This window comes from Asparagus officinalis, chromosome 5 (assembly GCF_001876935.1).
Source record: "Asparagus officinalis chromosome 5, Aspof.V1, whole genome shotgun sequence".
NCBI classification, from domain to species: domain Eukaryota; kingdom Viridiplantae; phylum Streptophyta; class Magnoliopsida; order Asparagales; family Asparagaceae; genus Asparagus; species Asparagus officinalis.
The window spans coordinates 9,413,260-9,436,316 of record NC_033798.1 but is presented as its reverse complement, the minus strand read 5'-3'; the positions used below and the strand labels follow the sequence as shown (position 1 = coordinate 9,436,316).

General features: G+C 35.0%; 4 protein-coding genes across 4 annotated transcripts; 1 reads left to right on the top strand and 3 right to left on the bottom strand.

Annotated features, from left to right (window-relative positions):
* On the top strand, nt 720-2,650 carry LOC109843150 (receptor-like protein 12). The gene has a single exon (XM_020412082.1). The coding sequence runs from the start codon at nt 745-747 to the stop codon at nt 2,518-2,520; it is 1,776 nt and encodes a 591-aa protein (XP_020267671.1). The 5' UTR covers nt 720-744; the 3' UTR covers nt 2,521-2,650.
* Nucleotides 4,593-6,631, bottom strand: LOC109843073. The gene is made up of 2 exons (XM_020412004.1): nt 5,018-6,631; nt 4,593-4,918 (listed from the first exon to the last, which is right to left on the bottom strand). The coding sequence occupies exon 1, from the start codon at nt 6,440-6,442 to the stop codon at nt 5,234-5,236; it is 1,209 nt and encodes a 402-aa protein (XP_020267593.1). The 5' UTR covers nt 6,443-6,631; the 3' UTR covers nt 4,593-4,918; nt 5,018-5,233.
* Nucleotides 10,888-12,443, bottom strand: LOC109842721 (low temperature-induced protein lt101.2). Its single transcript, XM_020411584.1, has 2 exons — nt 11,886-12,443; nt 10,888-11,190 (listed from the first exon to the last, which is right to left on the bottom strand). Exons 1-2 carry the CDS (start codon nt 11,964-11,966, stop codon nt 11,107-11,109), a joined length of 165 nt encoding a protein of 54 aa, XP_020267173.1. The 5' UTR covers nt 11,967-12,443; the 3' UTR covers nt 10,888-11,106.
* On the bottom strand, nt 12,558-18,672 carry LOC109842720 (mitochondrial import inner membrane translocase subunit TIM14-3-like). The gene is made up of 3 exons (XM_020411582.1): nt 18,505-18,672; nt 17,819-17,997; nt 12,558-12,901 (listed from the first exon to the last, which is right to left on the bottom strand). Exons 1-3 carry the CDS (start codon nt 18,505-18,507, stop codon nt 12,745-12,747), a joined length of 339 nt encoding a protein of 112 aa, XP_020267171.1. The 5' UTR covers nt 18,508-18,672; the 3' UTR covers nt 12,558-12,744.

Below are 23,057 nucleotides of genomic sequence, written 5' to 3'. Positions count from 1 at the left end.
TAGCAATCTGAGGGAGCTCGATCTCGACGGCATCGACATGTCCTCGAACCTAGACTGGGGAAGTGCTTTGTCCACCTCGATGCCTCACCTTCAAGTGCTCAGTTTGAGGGAGTGTAATCTCCCAGGTAAGCCTACTTGTTTATTTAATTAGTTTTATAATTAAGCATTATTTCCTTATTTATTATATACTATATACTTGGAGTCGTAGGATTGTTGCCGACAGACATCTTGACATCACACGCCAACCTGACTCATCTCCACCTACCCCGGAATCCGATGCTTTCTGGGAATCTGCCGGATTTTCCAAACAACAATGCTTTGCAAAGTTTGATCTTAGGGGCGACGAATTTATCCGGGAATATACCAGACTCTATTTCGAATCTCAAGTACCTGACTACACTACTTATCGCAGAATGCGGTCTGACCGGGATGATGCCATCTTCCATCGGGAATCTTACCCAGCTCGCACATTTAGATCTCTCGGAGAATGAATTAACAGGTGCGGTGCACAGTTGGATTGGAAATTTGTTCCGGCTCTCTGACTTGGATCTTGACAACAACAATTTCACAGGTCCGATCCTCACTTTTATTGGAAATCTGACTCATCTCACATCCTTAGATCTATATTCCAACTTCTTTTCTGGATCGGTGCCAGTCTCATTGTTTACCCACCCTGCTTTAGAGATGTTGTACCTCTCTCATAACCAATTCTCTGGTGAGTTAAAAGAGTTCTCAAATCCTTCCATGTCCTTAGGTGATCTTGATCTGAGTTATAATCAACTTCAAGGACAGATTCCAATATCCTTGTTTAAGCTCTCAGCCCTCGAGTCACTCTGCCTATCATCAAACAACTTTAATGGAACGATGGAGCTCGGCATGATAAGAAACCTCACGAACTTAACAGAGCTCGACCTCTCTCGGAACAATAGATTATATGTACAAGAAGATAGTGGTGTTAATTATTCCGACACCTTTTCCAGACTTAATTATTTAGGCTTGGCGTCATGCAACCTCATCAAAGTGCCTGTGTTTCTAAGATATCAACATGAACTCGAGCAATTGGACCTTTCTGATAACAAGATTAGCGGCGGAATACCAGAATGGATTTGGGGATTAGACGAGGGATATTATTTGAATCTCTCCATGAATAAATTCACTCATTTCAAAGGCCCACATATTCTCTCTTGGAAACATGGTGATATCGGTGCTCTTGATCTCCATTCAAACTCACTTCAGGGACCAATTTTTCTTCCTTCGACGACATTCAGATTCATAGATTACTCAAACAATAGCATCTCATCAGTTATCCCGCCTAACATTTCCTCCTATCTTTTATACTGCACTCATCTTCTGCTCAGGAACGATAATCTTACTGGAGAAATCCCATCATCCATCTGTGAAGCACAATATCTCCAAGTCCTCGACTTGTCTGGAAATAGTTTGAGTGGTTCAATCCCTTCGTGTCTATTCGATATCAAATCTCTTACTGACTTGAATCTAAAAGGGAACAAAATTCAAGGGGAAATTCCTAGACATTTTAGTAAAGAATGCATGCTGGAGTCATTGATCCTCAGTGACAATCGTTTGAAAGGTCCAATTACTCGAACTTTGCTCAATTGTGGGTCGCTAAAGGTTTTAGACCTTGGGAACAATCAGATTGTTGGAGGTTTTCCATCTTGGTTGGGACAAATGATTAACATCTCTGTTCTAGTTCTTCGAGGAAATGCACTTCGTGGGCAAGTCAAAGTTACAGAAAATCCTGAGGCAAATAACATATTTTTGAAATTGCTGATATTTGATCTATCTTCCAATCACTTCAATGGAAATTTGCCTTCAAATTGTTTCAACAATCTAAAGTCCATGATGAGTTTCTCCACTAAGAATCTAAGTGATGACATAATTGATAAAGATGGTTATAACTATGAAGTTTCAGTCACAACTAACGGGTATGAATATACCTTTCTGAGAATATTAGCGATATCATATACGTTTGTGGATTTCTCAAATAACAACTTTGATGGTAATATTCCTGAGGCGATCGGTAAACTCCAAGGCCTTCACATGTTGAATTTATCACGAAATTCTCTCACAGGAAAGATTCCTTCAGTAATTGGAAACATGAAGCAACTTGAAAGATTGGATCTTTCTGCAAACCATTTGTCTGGACAGATTCCTCAAGAATTGACTTCTCTCACGTTCTTAGCTTTTTTGAACCTTTCTAGCAACAATCTAACGGGAAGAATTCCTCAAAGTAATCAGTTCTATACATTTCCGAATGCTTCTTACCTGGATAACGATGGACTCTGTGGAAGTCCGTTATCAAAGCAATGCAACAACGGAAGCCCAAATCAGACAAGTGCAGTGCAACCTACAACCTCTGACCATTCATCACCGTCAACCTATATCATTGTACTTGCGCTATTAATCGGCTTGGGATTTGGAGTAGGATTTGCGGTGACCTTTGTGCTTCGCTATGTGCAAATGAAATTTTGGAAAAGGCAAAATACTACCAACATCTAGCTATTCTTGAGCCCTTTTTTATCTCTCATGTTTTCATGGTTTTTAAATATAAATGCCCCTTTTTTATCTTTCAGCTTTTCATGTTTTTTAAAATATAGCTGCTGAAGCTTAGATTGGATACGAAGAAATAAATAAAATGGCTTGTAGCTCACTACAATGTATCTATTGTGTTTTAATCGAAGATTCATTGTTCATAATGCAGTACGCATAAAATAAGTGTGTTGACCACTTTCAAACCCCAATCATTTAGCACTATTTAAATCGTTGATGTTTGGAATGGGTATACTTTCCTTCAAAAGAATGTAGACATCGCTGTGATTTTTGTGCTCTAAAATGTTACTTCGACAATTTTTTATGAATGCTAGATGTTGGCATTATTGGGTTTGGATCCTCTCGTCAATAATATTTGCCTTTTGATTTTGATGAAAGCTCGAAGTTGATAATGTTAATAACCAAAAGCAAGAAATTTGGCAAATAAACATTACTTTTGAATTTGAGACCACTATTTTCATAAGCTAAACATTACTTTTGAATTTGAGACCACAATTTTCATAAGCAACACTGAATGCACTCAAAGTCTGCTTTATATTTTATGTTGTCTCAGGAAGAAAGACCATCATTATCAAATCACCATTCATCTTATTCACAGTAGGTAATCCAACAACTATAATGAAACCTCATCCAGAATCAATCAATACTCTAAGTTCCTCAGATATCGTTAAAAAAACACCCAAAAAATCAATAATTTTTTTCCAGATATCACTATGTATTATATAACCAAACCTTGGAACTATATATATGTATAATATTTTCTCCCACTCATGTATACAATACTCTGTGCTCAGCAACGACTTTTCCTTCAAAGCATGTTCACTGCCCTCAGCTTATATCTATGTACATACAAATACACAAGACATGATCTAATCAATTCAATATTAGATAGCCTCTTACAAAGCTTCATGTAGTGTTCAATGCTACCTGATTCCTTTACGCTCTTACCCAATCCTTGCAATACAGAAAGTCAATCCAAGTCTTCGTCGTCGTCGTCCGTGGAAGTCTTCTCCATGCTGTCACTTGCAAACGTTTCCAACACGTCCAATAATTCGTGCCCAGTAATTCATTTTATTTATATCCGTTAATTGCACATTCTCTTTGGGTATCAAATTAATAATTAAATATTAGTTAGTTAGCGTTAGCATGGGCATCGCAATATCTGGTCGGCTTCCCCATTCTATACTATTATTCCTGGTAGTAATACTCATGCTGCGATCCTTCAAATCTGCTGCTCATACTGTCGACTGCCTCCCATCCGAGAGGTCTTCCCTCCTCGACTTAATTCGTGGTGTCTCTTTCAACACGTATTATTATCCCTTCGGAGCTCGCGGCCCCCTGGTTTCGTGGAAACCTGGCTCCAACTGCTGCGACTGGGAGGGAGTCACTTGCGACCCCAAATCTGGCCACGTCAGCGGCCTCGACCTCAGTTACCGTGGTATCAATGGCACGCTCAGTGCTAGCCTCTTCAATCTCACCTCCCTCTGAACTCTCGACCTCTCCTGCAATTGGTTTGAAAATTTGCAACAGTGTGACACATAAACAACCACTCTTTACAGTTTAATCAGCTTTCCTGTGGTTCCCGAAAGGAATTTCTTCAAGTAATGTGCTTGTGCATGAACGGCACAAGTTTTCTCCCAAATAGGTCATTCAAGGAAAGTATATGACAATCTTTTCTTTGGATTAAAAATGTAAAAGATAATAAGATACCGCAATCAAATTTGCTGAAACACAGCAAAAGCCAGAATTTAGAACTGTGTCAATAACTGTAAAGGTTTAATCTCCTACTGAAGTTGCTCTGAATGACTGTCAACCACTCCTAATGACAAAAATTGGATGACAATGCCACAGATTGCCTGATGAAAAACATGTCTATGAAATATTTCAAAACTATTTCACGAACATAAATGATTTTTGGGGACACTTGAAAATTAACTAAGAGCTCTGGAAGCTATAAATAGACAAAACAAGCACCATAAAATATCGTAAGAGAAACAGTATTTACTTCATTATCTGAAGAAGATAGTCTTCTAAGGTTAGTACATCCAAAACTTCTGTACACCGTGTGCGACCTTAATGTATTTACATATTCAACAAACGCACAGAACTGAAAGTAGCCAAAAATCAAGCCCAGAAAATGCCAGCATAAAACTCGGCAGCTTTTGCAAGAGCAGACCTTCTTCATAAAGATCCATTTCTATTATAGGACAAAAAACTTTGAACTTGTCTGATCATGTAAAATGCAACATACCAGTGTAACCTCTTTGTTTGTTTAGTCAGTCAAAGTATCTGCTACAAACAGCTTCATCTAATGTAGTAATAGCATCACTTGCAACTTCAGTGCCGTCTGCAAATAAAAGAGAATTTCTGTTACAATGAGCATTAAAATTAAAAAGACAATTTTATTTCAACAATTAAAAGCCATGCAAGAGACTAGGAGGTGTACCTTGAGGTTCTAAGCTGCCCTCCCTCATGGGCAAAGCACCAATTTTGCAACACCGTGTATTTCTTGACATGAAAAGCTTCTTCTGCATCATGAGAGTATTTGAAAACAACTTGAGCACAGTTTTCTTCTATCTGAACCTCAGTTCTTTCCACTATGAGAGGTCCATAAGAGCTGTAAAACTCGATTAAATCAGCCGCAGAAGGGAGATCATCAGGTTCATTGAAATAAAAAACCAGTTGGTGTCTCTTTTTCGATAGCCTTCTCCTTCGTCTTCTTCTTCTTCTTCTGTTGCACCTTGTTCTGAGAGCTTCCTTTCCTCTTACCTTGGAGTACAATATCAGAATACATTAGAGAATAGGAAGGCCTGGAGCCTGCTGCTTTTCTTTTACTACCTGTTGTTCTTCCCAAAGGATCCGGATACTTGGAATAACTACATAAGCGATAAGCCCTAAAAGCAGTGAAGAAACGTATAATCTTAGGAATAAAACTGTAACCACCCGTAGGGTCTCTAGCAAGCAGGCAGAGTTGTGCCAGCATTTCATTTGAAGAGGAATACTCTTCATCAGCAACTTCCTCTTCTCCGGAGGAACACTCTTCATCAACAACTTCCTCTGTTTTCTCCTGTACAAGCTTACCTTCAACCTTCGAATTCTTTGAGTGTTTAAAGGCCTTCAGTTGAGCTACAGTTTTTTTAAGCTCCAGTCTATTGAACTGTCCAAGTGGGCACTGAGCATAAACCCGGAGTTGCTCAAGAAGAGAATTGGGTTGAAAAGTATTCACAATTATGGACCTATCAACAGGAGGCCTCGATGTTCTTCTCCTAATCCCAGAATTGTCAACTCTCTCTTTCTTTAAATCAGTATAAGTCTCATCCACAAAGCATTCACAGGTCATACCAAGCTTAACGTGCGTCGAAACTTCTTCAAGAATTTCATCAACTCCTTTCACAAATGACACTGCACGACTCTTCTTCACCATCTTTGAGAAATTTTCTTGTAAATGCTTCAATTGGGACTCGGGCAGCCAAGCAAATGTTCTGTCACCAAAGAATGCAACCAAAAAAAGATCTTCAGTATTCCCCCCACTCATCCTCTGAACATACGCCAGATTCGTCAATGCCATTTTTGACGCACATTTTGAATCAAAGATTTGCCCTGGCCACCAAGCACAACCGGAAACTTGGCCCCAAACCAAATCACCAACGTAAAACTTTGTCTCCTTTGTTTCTATAAAGGAATCATCTTTCTTTACGGTCTCCACTCCATTAACAGAACCCCCTAACTCCTCTTGTTTGCAATTACCATTTTGATTTTGAGACTCGTTACCAACATCCGTTACCGGTTTGTTATCTTCTAGGGTTTTGACTGGGGGTGCATTGGAGCCCTCAAGGCCATTCTCATCGGCCTCGCTAGCGTTTGAGCCCATGAATCGGAAAAAAAAAAGTATAACAACCTGCAAACCCTAGAAGCCCTATAATCATATTTAACAGAAGCCCTATAATCATTCATTCTTGATAATAAGAAATAATTTTGAGGATAAATACAAAGAAAATCATTCACTTTCCCCTTTGCCTATGTAAAGGGATCATCAATTTTAATGTTCTCTGCTCCAACAACAAAACCCCCCTTGCCCAATTGAATCGTCTTTAAAAGAAACCCTAGAAATCCTTTTCGGTTCTTGATCAAAATGCTACAATCTGTTAGTGAACAACAAGCCATAACTTTTTACCCAATTTCAGACGGAGAATTAGAAGAACAAAACCCTGGAACCATTTATTCTCGATATTAACAAGAACTAAAAGAAACCCTAACAATTCTTTCTTCGTTCTTGATTAGAAATGGTATTACGGTGTGCAGTTTTTACAAAATTGAGGATTAAAATGAAAAAAAAAGGAAAGATGATTTGAGCTCCGTACCTCGTTTCTGCAAGTGACGAGGAGGGGAGTGAGAGCGGTTAATGGAAGTTAGTCGTTGTTCAGGGGGTTCATATGAGTGAAGATCACGTTACCGCGCGTATCGTTACCGTCATGCAATTGTGAATTATTTATCAACTGTTCGGTGATTCACGGAAAAGAAGGGGAGGTGACCTGATCCAAGTTCAAATATGGGGGTTTTTGCACAAATCTCGCTAAACTTTGGGGAGTTCCAAAGAAGTCTCATAGATGTAGATATAGTTTTAGAGCTTTGCTAAAGGGACCCAAAATATAGGACCAATAGGGGGGACAAGTGAGGTGTCCCCCTCCTATTGGATAATGAGTTGATCATATCATTAGTGATATGATCAACTCATTATCCAATAGGAGGGGGACACCTCACTTGTCCCCCCCTATTGGTCCAAAAAAAATTTAATTTTAAATTATGGATTGTTTGGTTCATTTCCCGAAAAAATAGAAAATGGAAAGCCATGTTGGAACTCATTTCCAAGCATTCTTTAGGATTTCATCCCAAAATAACAAAATAAATAAAAATAACTGATTAATGAAAGTTTTATGTTATATGGTTTTATTTTGCTTCCATCCCAGAAAATTTATCGAAAACAGCTGTTGGCATCTGCGCTTTTAAACCGCGCGAGCCAACGGCGCACACAGACAGGAGGGTGGGCCCCACTGTGTCAGTGGGGCCCACCCCCTGTATCTGTGCGCGTTGGCTCGCGCGTTAAAGCGCGAGCCAAATAGCGCTGCTCGAAAATTATCTTGGGAAGACCATATTGTTTTATTGCATTTTTATTAAGTTTCCAGTCCGTTTCCGAGTTTACAGCTGGGAAACGTTTCTACCCAATATATCTAACATCGTCACATTTTGGAAAGCTACTTTCTTTTTTGAGAAAGCTACTTTCTTGATTTTATTACCTTTTTTATTCAACCTCTGTAATTACCTTTTTTATTTTTTTTTATTTTTGAGACTTCCATGGCTATGATCAGATGGTTGTTGCAAGTTAAGGACATACTCTCGACTCCAAAAGTATAACTAAGTAGTTCTTAAAATGTAGTCATTATGAAGAAAGTTACAAAGCAAACTTTAAAAAAAAAAAATATCATACTCCAAGCCACGGCGACCGTCTTCTTGTAGCTATTTTCCTCCTTAACTACTTACGTAATGTCAAACGATAGTAATACAATGGAAATTACTAGAACAATGGGACTTGAAATTACTAGAAATAAACGACTTTGCATGATTTGACATCAAGTAAATGTTGAATTGGGGGTGAAGCCCAAACCTTGCAGGCGAGCTTCTCCAGGCGAGGATGAAGCTCAGGCGAGGAGCTCCGGCGAGCTCGAGGGGACGACGCAAGCGAGCTGAAGGCGAGCTCAAGATCCAGAGTTGCAGGCGAGCTCGAGTTGGCGATCTCCAGGCGGACTCGTGCAGGCGAGTTTGGGCGTTTTGGTGGCGAACTCGAACGGGTTGGAACAGGCGAGCTTGTGTTCACTTCGGGCGAGCTCGAATGGCTGACGACAGCCTGTCGCCAGCCTTAGAGTTCCCTTATAAAAGGGAACCCAAAACCCTAGCCCCCAACGTTGCTTCCCCTCTCTCTCGCGATCTCCAGAAACCCCTGGCGGCGGATCTCTTTCTCTCTCTGTTCCCTTTCTCTCCAGCTCTCAATCGTGTATTGAGGGGAGACATTAAGAAGGGAATTAAAGAGGGGTGAAGGGAATTAAAGGGGTATTAAAGAGTAACACTGTAGCTACAATGTTACCGTTGTATTTACTGAAATCGGCTCAAGCTTTGTAATTTCTTGTTGTTTAATAAGATTTTTTCTGTGAGGCTCTCGAGGACGTAGGCGGTTGCCGAACCTCGTTAAATCTTGGTGTATTTTCTCTATTCCGCGTTTTTGCTGTTTAGGGGTTTCGGCGTTAAATTCCCAACAGTAAATAATCCAACAAACGATACTAATACAATAAATTAATTTCTCCTTAACTATTTGCGTAATGTCAAATCCTTTGCTAATCCAATGTAAAATTTCCCTCCTCTTCGAGTAGCTAAGCCAGCTTGTCAACTAATCCAGAAGAAGCTCTTTGGTTAAAAATGCTTTAAATTTCGAAGTCATTAATTTTGTTCTAACATCTACTGTATGAGTTTCCAATAGAAATTAGAATCAGTTTCTAACCATACTAAACCAAATCTGTTAATATTCGTTTTGATCAAAGTTCATAATCTTAGTTTGACAGCTTTACTAGCCGTTTGTTTCCATGCAGGTTAGGGCCCATTTGGTTTGATAGAAATATCGAAATTAGAAAATATATCAAAAAAATAATTTACAAATTTACAAAGTAAAAAGTAGTAGAAGTAATATTTTTATTTTTTGTCTCGCATATATTTTTAAGGTAGTGGAAATGATATTTCTTATTCTCCGTTAAGGATGACAATGAAAAGTTATTAGGAAATAATTAATAAAGGAAATATTGATAAGAAAATTTATTTATTTCCTACTTAATGCATATTTCACCTACTTTCGGGCTACTTCCGAGCGATGATGAGTGAAAAAACATTTCGGAAGTAGAAATGACACATAAGCGTCACATCAGCATTTAAATAAATATTGAGAGTATGTTTTTAAAAAAAATAAACATGCTATTTTGCTCGGAAGTAACAGAAGTAACATCTACCCTCTCTACTTTAGCTACTTCATAATTATTTTCATGAAAACAAACAGGCCTCAGCGAATTTTACATTGAAATTTGGGACCCACAAGCTTAAAATCCTAGATTTTTATTAAACATAATGTTTGTTTGTTGTTTTTAATGTTATAGCTTGCATTAAATATGATTCCCTAAACATGTGATGATTTCACCTTAATTTATGTTCTTACATATATCCTCAACAAAATGCATGTACAACCAAACAAAATTTAACTGGATTTTTTCCCTCATACAAATCGCTTTGATATCCATTAAAAACAATCAAAATTTTAAATATGAAGAATTCTAAGATGGGCTAGTCTGAAATAATTTAGATTATGTATAGTTCCAAAAATATTATGAGAACTAACTCAAACTTGAAACAAATTAAAGATAAGTCATATATTAGTTCTAAACTAGCTTTAGTTTAAACTAGCGAAATTTAGTTTGAGATGAGAACCGATTTAGGTAAATAATTGAACCAGACTTCAATTGATTTATTGAATTTGTTAGACCAAACTTTTTGGTCTCGATTTAGGTAAATAATTGAACCAGACTTCAATTGATTTATTGAATTTGTTAGACCAAACTTTTTGGTCAAACCTAAACCATTTTAATTTTAACAATTAAAACGCTTTAAATCAATATAATTAAATAATACTTTATTGTCGATAAATTAAAAAGTGGATAATTATTAGGCATCGTGATGCTTGTATCAATATTGACATGACACCAAAGGGTGGCCCCCGATCTAGGAGTTTACTTGCTTAATACTAAGAGCAAGTCCATCAAGCTCCCACCGCACCTCCTAAGGCTGAGGTGGCGGTGGGAGCTTGTTGGACTTGCTCCAGCAAGCTCCTAAGGGAGCTCTGAGAGCTTTCGTGGCACAAAACCTAGGGCTTTGTGTCACGGAGCTCCCAAGCGCTCCACAAATTTATGGAGCGCTTGGGAGCTCCCAAACTTTAAAGAAATATTTCTTTTACGAAAAAGTCTTTGGCCTTTGTACCTTTGCAATAGAAGTGAGTTTTTTTTATAGAAGAGAGGTTTTTTTGATATTGTTGGAGCTCCTAACTAGAAGCTTGTTGGAGCTCCATAAAATAAGGAGGTGCACCAAAGGCTTATTTTTATAATTTTTTATTCCAAAATGCTTGAGAGCTCTTGAGAGCTTGCTGACTAGGACTCCCAACTGGGAGCTTGATGCACTTGCTCTAAGCCAAGATTCTCTCACCCAAAAAAATTACAACATAGGCTACAATAAACACAAGTTCAAATAGTTTGTGATTTACTCCTCACTACTTAACTAGAGGACACACCAAACTGTGAAGTTCATCCAAATCCAAGGGGTCGAAAAGAATTAAAGGAGGCAAAAAAAAAACTTAAATGCAAACTAATACATTCACATTAATTAAACTCCACGTCATGTCTCAAAACATACGTTCATACATCTAGCATTCCATGGAAAGAAAAACTATGATCATCCAACTAATACATACAGGGCGTAGATAATCCCAGGTATGTATCCCAAAAAGGTCAGCAGCAGACAGATCCAAAACTCCAGCTGCAACCATAATCACCAAATTATAAAAAAAAAACAGTTTATTAAATTAAATCATATGATCTGAATATTACAACATAGAATAAGACTAGAACAGAAGCTTGTCACTTTGAGAAGGGTCAATTATAAGGAACTCCCCAAGATTTTGCTGATTGATAGAAATTTGATCCCTTCGAAAAGTAGAATTTGATCTTGTAAAATTAAAAGTTACTAATCACATGACTATTTAAACTTTTTTTCATTTTTTTTTCTTTCTTGGGGAAAATGAGAGGATAGCGTCTTCCACATGAACATGGATATGATTGCTATATATCTTAAAAATTATCATCTACATGATTAATATTTAACCAAAAAATTGAAAATGAGAAGATAAACCGTCCTTTTTAATTTTCTAGGTAAAGTGTTTTGTTATTCCTATAAATTTGCTTTCTGTTTCGTAAAATCTATACAAATTTGGGTTTCTTTAATACTAGTTCCATTAATCAGAAATATTTTAAAATCAGTCCCTCAAATCATCCTTATATTCTTGTATCCTTCTACTGCTAGTATTGCTTGGAGAGGGAAACTACGATCTCGAAAGAACTTGTAAAAATTGGAGGACCTAATAGCAATTTCAATAATTTGAGGGACTAACATTGAGAAAACGCTGTAACTTGATTTTAGACATTTAATTACGGTTGATGAGAGGAGAAACTTACACCGCAACCATAGCGAAGAAAGACCCCAACAGGAGGGAGGAGAATTGCCAGTATCACCTCCACAAAAGTTGCTGTGCTCATTGCCTTCGCTTAATTTGAGACTCAGATTTCTCCCCCAAAAAAAGATTTTTTTTTTTTTTTTATGAAATGATTTTGGGTATTTGAGTTGGAGACGAAACTGGTGATTGATTGATCGATCGATGAGATAAGAGAGAATGCCTCTCGAGTTTGGCTGCGGTTTTTCTAACTGGTCCCAGCACGAACTTCGGTACGTGTCATGGGATTTGCACTCCACGTGTGGTCGTGGGGTGACACGTGCCAACCCGAAGCTGATATTGCGGATCGCAGAATAAACACCCCTTCGTATAAAGAGTGGAGGGGTAAAAAAGTATTTTTGTATGTAGCAAAGCATTTTAGAGGGTGGAACAAGTCAAAAAATGTCTGTATTCAATCTCGGATAAACTAAACTAAGTATTTGATGTCTTAAACCGTGCCACGTCTGTTCCACCTCCCACCGACCAAAACTAAACTAAGCACAACAAGGACCACTTCCAAAATTTTGAAATTTCTCTTTTTGTAACGAGCTGCCATAAAAACAAGCTCCAGCTTTGTTCGCTTCATGCAGCTCAAATTCTGAAATCCACAGAAATATCAAAATGACTTTACCCAAAGAAAAAATCAAAATGGTTCTCTCATTACCATTGTCGTCGATAAAACTGTGTCACGTCTCCCTCGAAAGAAATAACACTAATCAGTTTCAACATTGCTTGTGCACGTAAGTAAGAAACTTCAACCAGATGCAAATAATTGGTGCTTACTCCAAAATTTTAAGCAACGATACATAACAATGAGTTAGAACTTAGAAGGCAGAGCCTCCACCTTTGGTCTTTCCAAGCATAATGTCCTTGGCTTCGTTAATCTTCGAAGCTAAGTAATCGCTGCCTCCTGCATCTGGATGATTAGCCACCATCACCTTCTTGTGTGCTTCTTTAACTTTATCGGCAGGGACGCTCTCCCTACTCAAAACGAGATGAAGAGCGGCGAATCAGAGATAGTCCTAAAAGAAAAATATGCAACTGCACAGAACTATATGATAGAATGGATGTTCAGTGGCTTGTGAACATCATTGTATGGAAAACACAAAGCAAGAGATGGAAATTGAGATCAAATGCCAGATAGAAAGATGGGCAATCACAAACACACATATTTAACGAGGTTCAACGGCAAATGATCCTTTTATTAGTTCAAAAAACAGCAGAAGAGATCTCACGCGGTTGATCACAAACTTCTGTCAAAGATATTCCTAAACCGTTGTCACAAATTTATTTATAGAATTTTACAAGGATGGAGAAATCATAACCAGAACATAATCAGAATCAGTCCAAAAGATTCTCTGGAAAGGCAACTATTAGCGGAGGGTCCCTCATGTACTACTCAAATATCATCTGGGTTCTTTATGTACTACTCGTGTACTACTCAAATATCATCTGGGTTCTCTAATGTTATCTCCATCATCAATCTAGGTTTTATTTACAAACTCTTGCTAAATCTTGATGACGAGTAAATGATGTGGCAGGTCAAACATGTAACTTCACTTACTCTTTTTGCTGACTTGATGCCCTCCATGTCATTGACACGTCAGCAATATTTAACGGAAGTTTGTAAAAAAATTAATGGAAGTTTGTAGAAAGGACCTGAGCTGATAATGGAGGTGACATTAGGGACTCCCACTAACGATCTCCAAATATAAAGAAGCTAGATGATATTTTGCCAATACATAGGGGACCTCCACTGAAGTTTCGCCCTCTGAAAATAAGCCTTCAAACAGTTTACATTCGAACAAGATTCGTCAACTCAGACGCGCTTGAAGATATCTAAGTTGCAGAAGGAAACAACTTAAGGACAAGATGTTTGTCCAGGCGCTTGAAATTTAGTCAGGAATTTGAAGGCTATTTAAGACACTCCAACAAGTTATCTTACAAATGATCAAATTAGAAAAACAAAATAAAAGGCTTTACTCTACGACATGATTCTCACAGTCCCATCTAAAAACTTCCCGTAAAAAAGAAACTAAGAGCCACTATTTTCGAAAATATGTCCTCCTATATGCTGGTAAAATAAATAAATAAATAAAATTCTACTAAAACAGTTAAAGAAGTACCTGGATCCAATGCCCACAAAATGAAACCTACAGCAGATGCACAAATACCTGAACCAACCATCACAACCTAAAAGATTTTTGATGACAGCTGCATCCATAATGCCAATTGGAATTGTAGCTCTTTTGGACCATATAGTAGTGACGTAATGTAATGGAGTAGATAAACTTGAACAAAACTGAATGAAAGACCAAGATTCAAAATTTTGGGACAAAGGCTGTATTGTTGTTGTTGTTGTGGCTCTTTGGACGAGCAATTCATAATTTGTTTTACATTTATCATCCAAAGACTGGAGATTAACTCATATAATCCAACCCCAACCCAGCCAATAAAATAAAATAAAATCAATGATTATGGTTTTGCAAACTCTAATAGTTCAAACGAGGAAAATAAGGCTCTTCAAAAATTGTGCACTACTATGGTATACGGGCAAGATCCAGAGGGCTGCCTGATTGCATTAGCTAAAACGCATGATGACCAATCATAAATTGTTACTTTGTACAATCCAGGGGGGGAAATGTTGCTTTGTGGAGCTTTCTTAAATCTAAGTTGTAGACCATAGCCAAAGCTCAAGCTGATTCCAGTAGGAAAACAATTGGAGGGTGATTTTTTTTGTTTTTTTCACCCATAAGCCGTTATCAAACACAATTACATATTTACTATTTACATGCATAAAAATTTCTTCAATGCATTTGCAATTCTTGATTCATACTAAAAGTATACAAATAAAAGGTTTATCTGGGTAAGGAAAACATTCTCCAAATATGTCTTTACCTACTTATTTCATAATATCATAATAAAATTAAGCCGAAAACAAAAAAACAGATGTGAACAGAATAAACATGGAAATCCGATGACGTAAGAAATATTTCTCAATATGGGTAGCAAACAGAAAACAACAACAACAAGAACTACAATGTTAAGATGGGGGAAAATAAAAACATGAAGTAAAAGTTGAGGACCTCCAGGTATAGGATATACCCTGGTACCTGGCCAAGTTGAGGTTACCTTAAGGTGTAGGTTTAAAGGGGTATCCTACTAGACGGTTACATGTTAATATTTGGAGCCAATGGGAGGGTATCCAGGGTTGATCAAGGATATTTCCTATTAGCCACTAATGTGTCTGCAGGAATATCCATAATATTCTTGAAATGTTCTGGATGGATACCCCTTGAATGAATGGGATATCCCCTTATGTAATCCACTAGAAATAATATTTTCCCATAGGAAGGCTCAATAACAAGCAAAAAATAGGTTTACATTTCATAAATACTCAGCAAATACCAACATGCCAGGTCCTGTTTAAAAGCATCAGCACAAAAAAGAAATAACAGGCCTTTCTCTCTAAAATATTGAAGAACTAAAATTTAAAAAAAAAAAACTTCTTTTGAACTTTAAGCAAGTTGCTAGCAGCTACCAAGTTGGTCCAATATTATTTACTCTCTTCCACCCCAATTCCTCTAGATAGTCAATTTATCAGTTATCACTAGTTTAATCTTTAACATTTGACTGAATTTAGACACAAAAAATTTGTTTCGATAATAAGGCACCAGATAGGAACATCACTTTTAATCCTTAAAAAAAGGTTCACCTTGAATATGTATTACAATTGCTGTTAAAAACTTTCCTCGGCCATTTTTTGTTTGATGTTGGTTGAATCTAATAAATGTTTGAAATTTTGATTGCCATTGGTATATATTGGCCTATTGGCAAAAACTCTAGCAGATTTTACGCACGCTAATCCAATTCACTCACAACCAATCTACACCATTGGTATTGAATAATGATGACTATACATACTGATTTTAACTAGTAACAACAATATGTGAGGAGATCTGACCTTTAACATACCAAAAGCTGGTCTATATTGTAGTATTGGGGAAAACAGAATAGAAATCAATGAACAGAAAATTTGTGATTAAACTCCAACATATTCCATGTACCAAAAATTCGTCCTGACACTGTTGAGACCACTGAAACGTGTGACACTAATACCAATCAAGGCAAACTAATACCACTGAATACTAAAATTTCAAACTTTATTCCAACAGATTTGGTTATACTAGAATATGAGAATGACCCTACATTGCAACTGATGCAACAAACTAGTTCTAATGAGTGAAATATAACACGTAATTTGCTATACTATATAGAACATTATTTCTCAATGAACAAGCAAACTCTTAAGCACAACCATCGAAAACAATTATCTGAATAAAATTTCTTAAATGCATTTGCAATTCCCAACTCGTACCAAAAGTACATAAAAATTCACCCTGGTTAAGGAAGGAACTTTCTTCAAATCTCTCTTTACGTATTTATTTCTCGGTACCATAATAAAATGGAGCAGGGTAAATGGTGCTAGAAACGAATGTGGAACGCTTTGTTCAACAGATAGAGTACTTGACATAGAGGAATTACGAGAAGTTGCATGGAAATCCACATCTCATTAACAAGGAAAATTTGTCCATCATAAACATGTAGCATGTAAGAACATGCTAGTCCTTGTCTAAAAGTACCAACAAAACAAGAAAAATAACAGATCTTCACTTGCCTTCACTCCAATTCCTCTGGATAAATAGTCTCTCAACAGTATTTTGATTTTTCAACATTTTATAGAAGCTAAGCAAAACAATCCCCTTCAAACATAGATAGCAGACATGAACATCAATTAGCAATCGTAAGAAAAAGTTAAATTGCCTTTACTTACAACATACAAGATTAAAAGCCTTCAAATACTATTTTCATATTAGTTAATTCTGACCAAGGTTTCAAGTGTGAACAGGCATTAGTATGTACCTACCGTGCCTTACTGGATCTTAAGCATATGCTAAATCCATCCCAACCAAAACCAATCCACACCATCAATATGGATAGTAATGAGTCAATGACTACACAAGATGATATTAGCTAGAAGTGTTTCCACACGTTATGAAATCCATGTTTAAAATACCCGAACTTTTGATTGTACAGTGCGATACTGAGGAGACTAAAAAAAGAAATCAATGTATTAAAAAATTGTAATTAAACTCCAATATATTCGATGTAGCCACAAATCCTTACTAAAACTACTCAAACTGTCAAACATCCCGATATTGATACAATAGCTGAAAAGGATATATGATAGTGCTCAACTTAACGGGGAGATGACATAACAGAAATGAATGGACAAATATGATTCACGTAGCTAAAACAAAAAATTTTGGAATAAAGGCATGTCCTTGTTGGTGTATATTACATGTACCAACAATTCCGGTCTGAGTCTGTTGGAACTGTCAAACCTCCAGATATTGATACACACAAAAGCAAGCAAATTCGACATTGATACCGATATTTCAAACCTTATTTCAGCAGATGTGGATGTACCAGAGACGATAATATGCTAAATATATGAGAAAACACAACCTAAACTACAACTAGCAACAAACTAACTATAATGAATGAAGACACACATCTTGCTCTACTATTTCAGGGAAGCTACAGTATGTAGAGGAACAACGTTCACCACAAGGAACTCTGAGTTTGTTGTGAGAATTGGTGGTTACAATTGCTTACTCAAATATGAACTCACATTCCTCTCCACAAAAATTATCTACTCTATAACACAGATCAATCATAAGAACATGCTCATGAGGCTTGCAATGGAGTGTATACACCATTCAAAAAAATGGAAATACTGTAAAAATGTACATAATTTCTGTAGATAATCTCTCAACTAGCAGTTAAATATGTAAGAAATTTTTTGTCAAACACTACTATAGAAGATATTCTCACCGAACACCGAGAATGAGAGCAGCTTCTCTTCTCGTCATAGTACTTTGAAATCCTCCTTCATAAAATCTGCGCATCCGAGGAACAATCGGCCGTGCCTTGTAAGCCTGCCATGCTTGGATACTGTATCTACCAGCAAGAGCAGCAGCAGCTAATGTCATCCCTGCTATAAACGGTGTCACCTAAAAAAATTAAAAAAAAAAGTGAATAATGTTTTTAAAAAAGTAATTATAATTTAAGGCATAATGTTAATCTTCAAACTTAGGATTGTCTGCTTTTATCCCTAATCATTTATTCGGCCTTTATACTGTCGATCTTACTTCACTAATTAGCACCTTCCAGTGATTATATAAGCTAAAGTTGCAAATCAATTAGAAATTTAGGAAAAATATCTTAAAAAGTTTGCTTCTTTACGCATTCCGCATTACTTTTTTCACAAATTATCATCTTCCAATGATCACGGATGCTAAATTTTACAATTTTTACTAGAAATATAGGGAACCCCTTTGGAAATTTTTGTTTCTTTGGGCTTATGAATAAATTTCTAAAGGTTTCTGATGTAATAAAAAAACCCTAAAAATAAACTATCTTCGCATCATAAAACTTTGACTAGAACGCAATTATCACGCCAAGTGATGAAACGTGAGCATGGTAAGAGAATTAATAGCACAATATTTCGAAGAACTCACCATTTTATCGGGAGATGGGCATTCGCAGAATCGTTTTATTCGGCAGCTACTGTAAATAATTCGGCGAATTTAATTTATTGATGCTTCGAACTATCGCCCCGGCGGCGGGGATCGTCGCTGGAATTGGGAGAAGAAGCACTCTCTGTAGTAATCTCTTTTCGATCCTTTTTTTTTGGCAATTTAACCCTCCACGTGTCTCTGGGATTTAAAAAAGGGTTGATTGCATATTTTTCCCTTAAGTCACCCATAATTACAAATCTGTAAAATCTCAGTATTTACTCATTAGTCTCTCAATTCTATACGTTTCTTGCAATTTCATCCTCCTAAGTTTAGTAATGTGGGTTTCAAAGCGAATGTTCTGTTATCTTTAATAGGATGAGAGGGATTACCCGTAACACTTTCATTTAAAATGCATTCACTCATTGCTTAGGGATTTTAACCCATAACCTTATGCTAAAACTGACACTACCAAACTCATTTCAGAACTCTTTCCACGACAATATTCCTTCTAACCTCACATAATCATCTGAACTTAGGTTGAGCAAAACATATACTATAGGAGATATTTAGGTATTGCAGATGTTAGGTTAAGGGTTAACTCAATCATGGTTAGAGAAAATAACAAAAAAACTAACAAATGGATAAATTTGCAATAAAACAACTGACATGAGGATCTATGAGCAAATGTTGAGATTTGAGGGACTAAATTGTAATCATGGATGGCTTAAGGGACTAGTACTAATTAACCCTTTTAAACATCGAAGGGAATAGGGATCGGGTTCTGTGAGCCACAAAGGGGATAATGAAATGACCTAAATGCCCCTCTATTGTTTCAAGAGTGGGAGGATTTAGAACCTCCTGCATGGTGCAAAAATCTCTAATATAACTAGGTTTTATACACATGCAAGTGGCGAAACATCATGATTAAATATTTTTAGCTTATTTCCTAACTAAAATTTATTTCTCGGTTCCACTTTAATAGTTTTTACTCACTTTTATCTTTAAACTTTAACATTGTGATTATTTATTTTCTTTGATGTTTATTTGAATGTGTTACACCCAATTTAAATTTTTATGTTAATAATTGAATTGATAAGAAACAAATATAATCTAAAGCTAATATGAATTTTCATATTAATTAGGACCGACACGAAACTAAGCTTTACTAAAAAAGTATAGTGTTACAAAAGTGAAAAACATTAAAATAGTGTTATATAAAGAAAGTGAATACTTAAATCCAATAAGGCAAGATGATTGATTAAAGATATGCTAAAATGATACAAAAGAGAGTATGAAGTTTGTTTCTAATCATTGATAGACTTCATAAAAAATAATAAACTAAAAATTAGTGCTAGCTCCACTATACTTTTATATGATAAAAGCATCCACATAAGTATAATAAAGTACTAAAAATTGTTCATGTAAATAACTTTTAAAGATTCCTAATTTCACTCAAAACAATTAAACTATTCTATAAAATATTCAAAAATATGTCTTTTTACTCTTATTTTAATTTTTTTTTATTGAGCTAGATCAATCATTCTTCGCTTTTATCTTTTTCCTGTGTAATTCTAGAGTAATGTCTTCATCATCTACATCAATTGTGACATCAGAGTCAGTTTTTTTGTTATCTTTTCTGGGCTCGTTAATCTTTTTATCTTCTTGGTTAACTTCATAAAGAAGTTGAATGTATTTCTGATGTTCAACACATGCTTCTTAAAATACAGACTTTGAATTTTTTCCCTATTTCAATGAGAATAAATGTTAATTTATATATATGAAATTTTTTATTTTCCTAATTTATTACTTAAATAAGATTAGGAGTTACCTTTTTCTCTATAATGAATTCTTCTAATGTTTATCCAATAAAAGTTTTCATTATGTCAATAATGTTAGCTTTGCTCTATTCCTATTATTTTTCACAAGGATTTGAACTAAATATCTGCATTTGTCATTACCAATTTGCCTCAAATTATAATACTATTATTTTATTTTATTTAAGTATTTGAAGAACAAAATATGAACTTTATAGGTACGTATGGATGTTTCTTGTATCTTCCATGGAGAATTCTTCTTTGATTAAGATAAAGTTGTTAAATTATTCTTCAATGGAGCTCAGTCGGTGCTTCTTTGATAGGTATGACCTATGTTAATGTCAATTCAAGTGATTCATGAACATTTTTATAAGAAATTATAATCTAAATAAATACAAACCACACAACAAAAATAAATTAAATTAAAATATACCTCCAGTCATTGTTGTCTAGATAGATCTGTAACTCAGAAAATTAAATCGAAGGTAGAGATAATCTGAGTATATACATAAACAATGAACAAAAGTTAGATTACTGTTAGAATAAATAAAATAAAGAAAAATAGAAAGAGTTTCTAGCTTATGCCTTACCGAAAAGCCTAAATCTAATGGAGGAACTATGGTTGTATTTATAGGCTAGGCTGGGACCCTTCTATAATAACTAGAATTCTTAAAAGATAAAACTTCTTAAAGACAATTTCCATTCATCACGAAAACTATCTAGATATAATCTTATCTAAATCCACTATAACTCCTTATAGGATAAGAATTTAAATATCATAAAAAATTAAGATAATTTGTATCGATGATAAAACTTTATCTGGATAAAATAGTTTTTCAAATTTTAGATTTATTTCCTTCACTTTCCCATTTATAGCTTGATTTTTTAAAGGATATCTCTGAACATTATGATTATTTCTCCATATGTAATTCCTCATATTCTTTTACCTTATAAATATTATTAATATTAGAGGTTAATGTTTTCTAAATTATAATCAATTAATGCTAATCTACTATATTATAGCCTTCTATCAGTCGTATGGATTTAATCTTCTATTAATTAATGTTACTTATGTATTTTTGCTGCTTCAACTTATTAGTAAAATTATACATAGTTACTTCAATTTATATACTGACGATAATTTTTAAACTAACATATATTTTTCAAATTTTTATTCTTTAACCGAATGCTTTTTATCAACTCTCATTGCTTTTTTATAACCAGAATCAACTTAGACTATTTTTAGATGCTAAAATGGATAGTAAATCCTAAATTGGAATATATATTATCAGCATTGAGTTAAACTATTTTTAGATGTTGAAAGGGGATGGTAAACCCTAAATTGGAATATATATATATATATCTATATGAGAAAAATGAGTATGCTTGGTACTAAGCATAAATTTTATGCTTGGCAGTGAAGTGTCATATTCACATCCACTCATTCAAATTCCCAACCACTTCCTAACTCATGTGAATGTGGGTCCCGATTTTAATGAGTGGAGGGGAATGTGTCACCTCACTACCAAGCATAAAAACTTATGCTTGGTACGAAACATATATATATATATATATATATCTTATATCTCTAAACTTTAGCATTGTGATTATTTATTTTCTTTAATATTCGTTTAAATGAACTACACCCTATTTAAATTTTATATTGATAATTGAATTGATAGGAAATAAATATAATCCGAAATCAATTTGAATTATCATGTCATTGAGACCAACATGAAACCAAGCTTGACCTGAGAAAATATAGCATTGTAAAAGTAAAAAACACTTCAAAAAATAGCGTTCTAAAAGGAAAATGAATAATTAAAGCTCATAAGACAAGATGATTGGTTAAAAGTGGGCTAAAATGACACAAAAAATAATATGAAGTTTGTTCCTAATCCTTGATAGACTTTAAAAAATTATAAAATAAAGATAATACTAAATATAGTATACTTTTATATAATGAAAACCTCCACATAAACATATAAAAGTACTAAAAAAAGTTTATGAAAATCCCTTCCAAAAATTCCTAATTTACTCCAAAAAACCTATTCTATAAAATATTCAGAAAATAATGCCTTTCATTCCTTCTGTTTTATTTTTTCTTTAGACGTTATCAATCATTCTCCACATTTATCTTTTTTGATAAAATTAGACTACTTTTAGATGCCAAAAAGGATAGTAAAACCTTAAAATAAAAGTTAAATTTACATATCTTAATGAAAGAATATCAAACAACTACTCTCTTTTTTTGCTATATTTTGAAATTTTAGTCGTTTTTTCATGATTTTGAATTTTTAAGGGTGTGTTTTGAAATTTTTGAAACTTTGAGAGTGTTTTTTAAAAAATTTAAATTTTAAGTTGAGTGCTTGTAATTTTCATGTTTCATGTGTTGGTAGTAAGTTTTTGAGAGTGTTTTTTAAAAAATTTAAATTTTAAGTTGAGTGCTTGTAATTTTCATGTTTCATGTGTTGGTAGTAAGTTTTTTAATGTTAAATTTAAATTTTAAGTTGAGTGCTTGTAATTTTCATGTTTCATGTGTTGGTAGTAAGTTTTTTAATGTTAAAATATTTCTTGCAACTCTGAATTCTGAAGGTATTTTTTACAATTATTGAAACTTTAGATTGTTTGTTGTAAAATTTAAAATTTTAGCGGTCTGCTGATAATTTTGAGATTTGATATGTATTGGTATAAGTTATTAAATTTTAAGGTTTTGTGCGTTTTTTAATTTTAGAAGGA

What these genes read in the sequence shown, in the direction of transcription:
- LOC109843150 (XM_020412082.1), top strand. Translation starts at nt 745, where the DNA reads ATGTCCTTAGGTGATCTTGATCTGAGTTATAATCAACTTCAAGGACAG.
- LOC109843073 (XM_020412004.1), bottom strand. Translation starts at nt 6,442, where the DNA reads ATGGGCTCAAACGCTAGCGAGGCCGATGAGAATGGCCTTGAGGGCTCC.
- LOC109842721 (XM_020411584.1), bottom strand. Translation starts at nt 11,966, where the DNA reads ATGAGCACAGCAACTTTTGTGGAGGTGATACTGGCAATTCTCCTCCCT. An exon ending in TTCTTCGCTATGGTTGCGGT is followed by an intron (nt 11,191 to 11,885) that starts GTAAGTTTCTCC and finishes TTATGGTTGCAG; the next exon opens with CTGGAGTTTTGGATCTGTCT.
- LOC109842720 (XM_020411582.1), bottom strand. An exon ending in GCTCTCATTCTCGGTGTTCG is followed by an intron (nt 12,902 to 17,818) that starts GTGAGAATATCT and finishes CGTTTTGAGTAG; the next exon opens with GGAGAGCGTCCCTGCCGATA.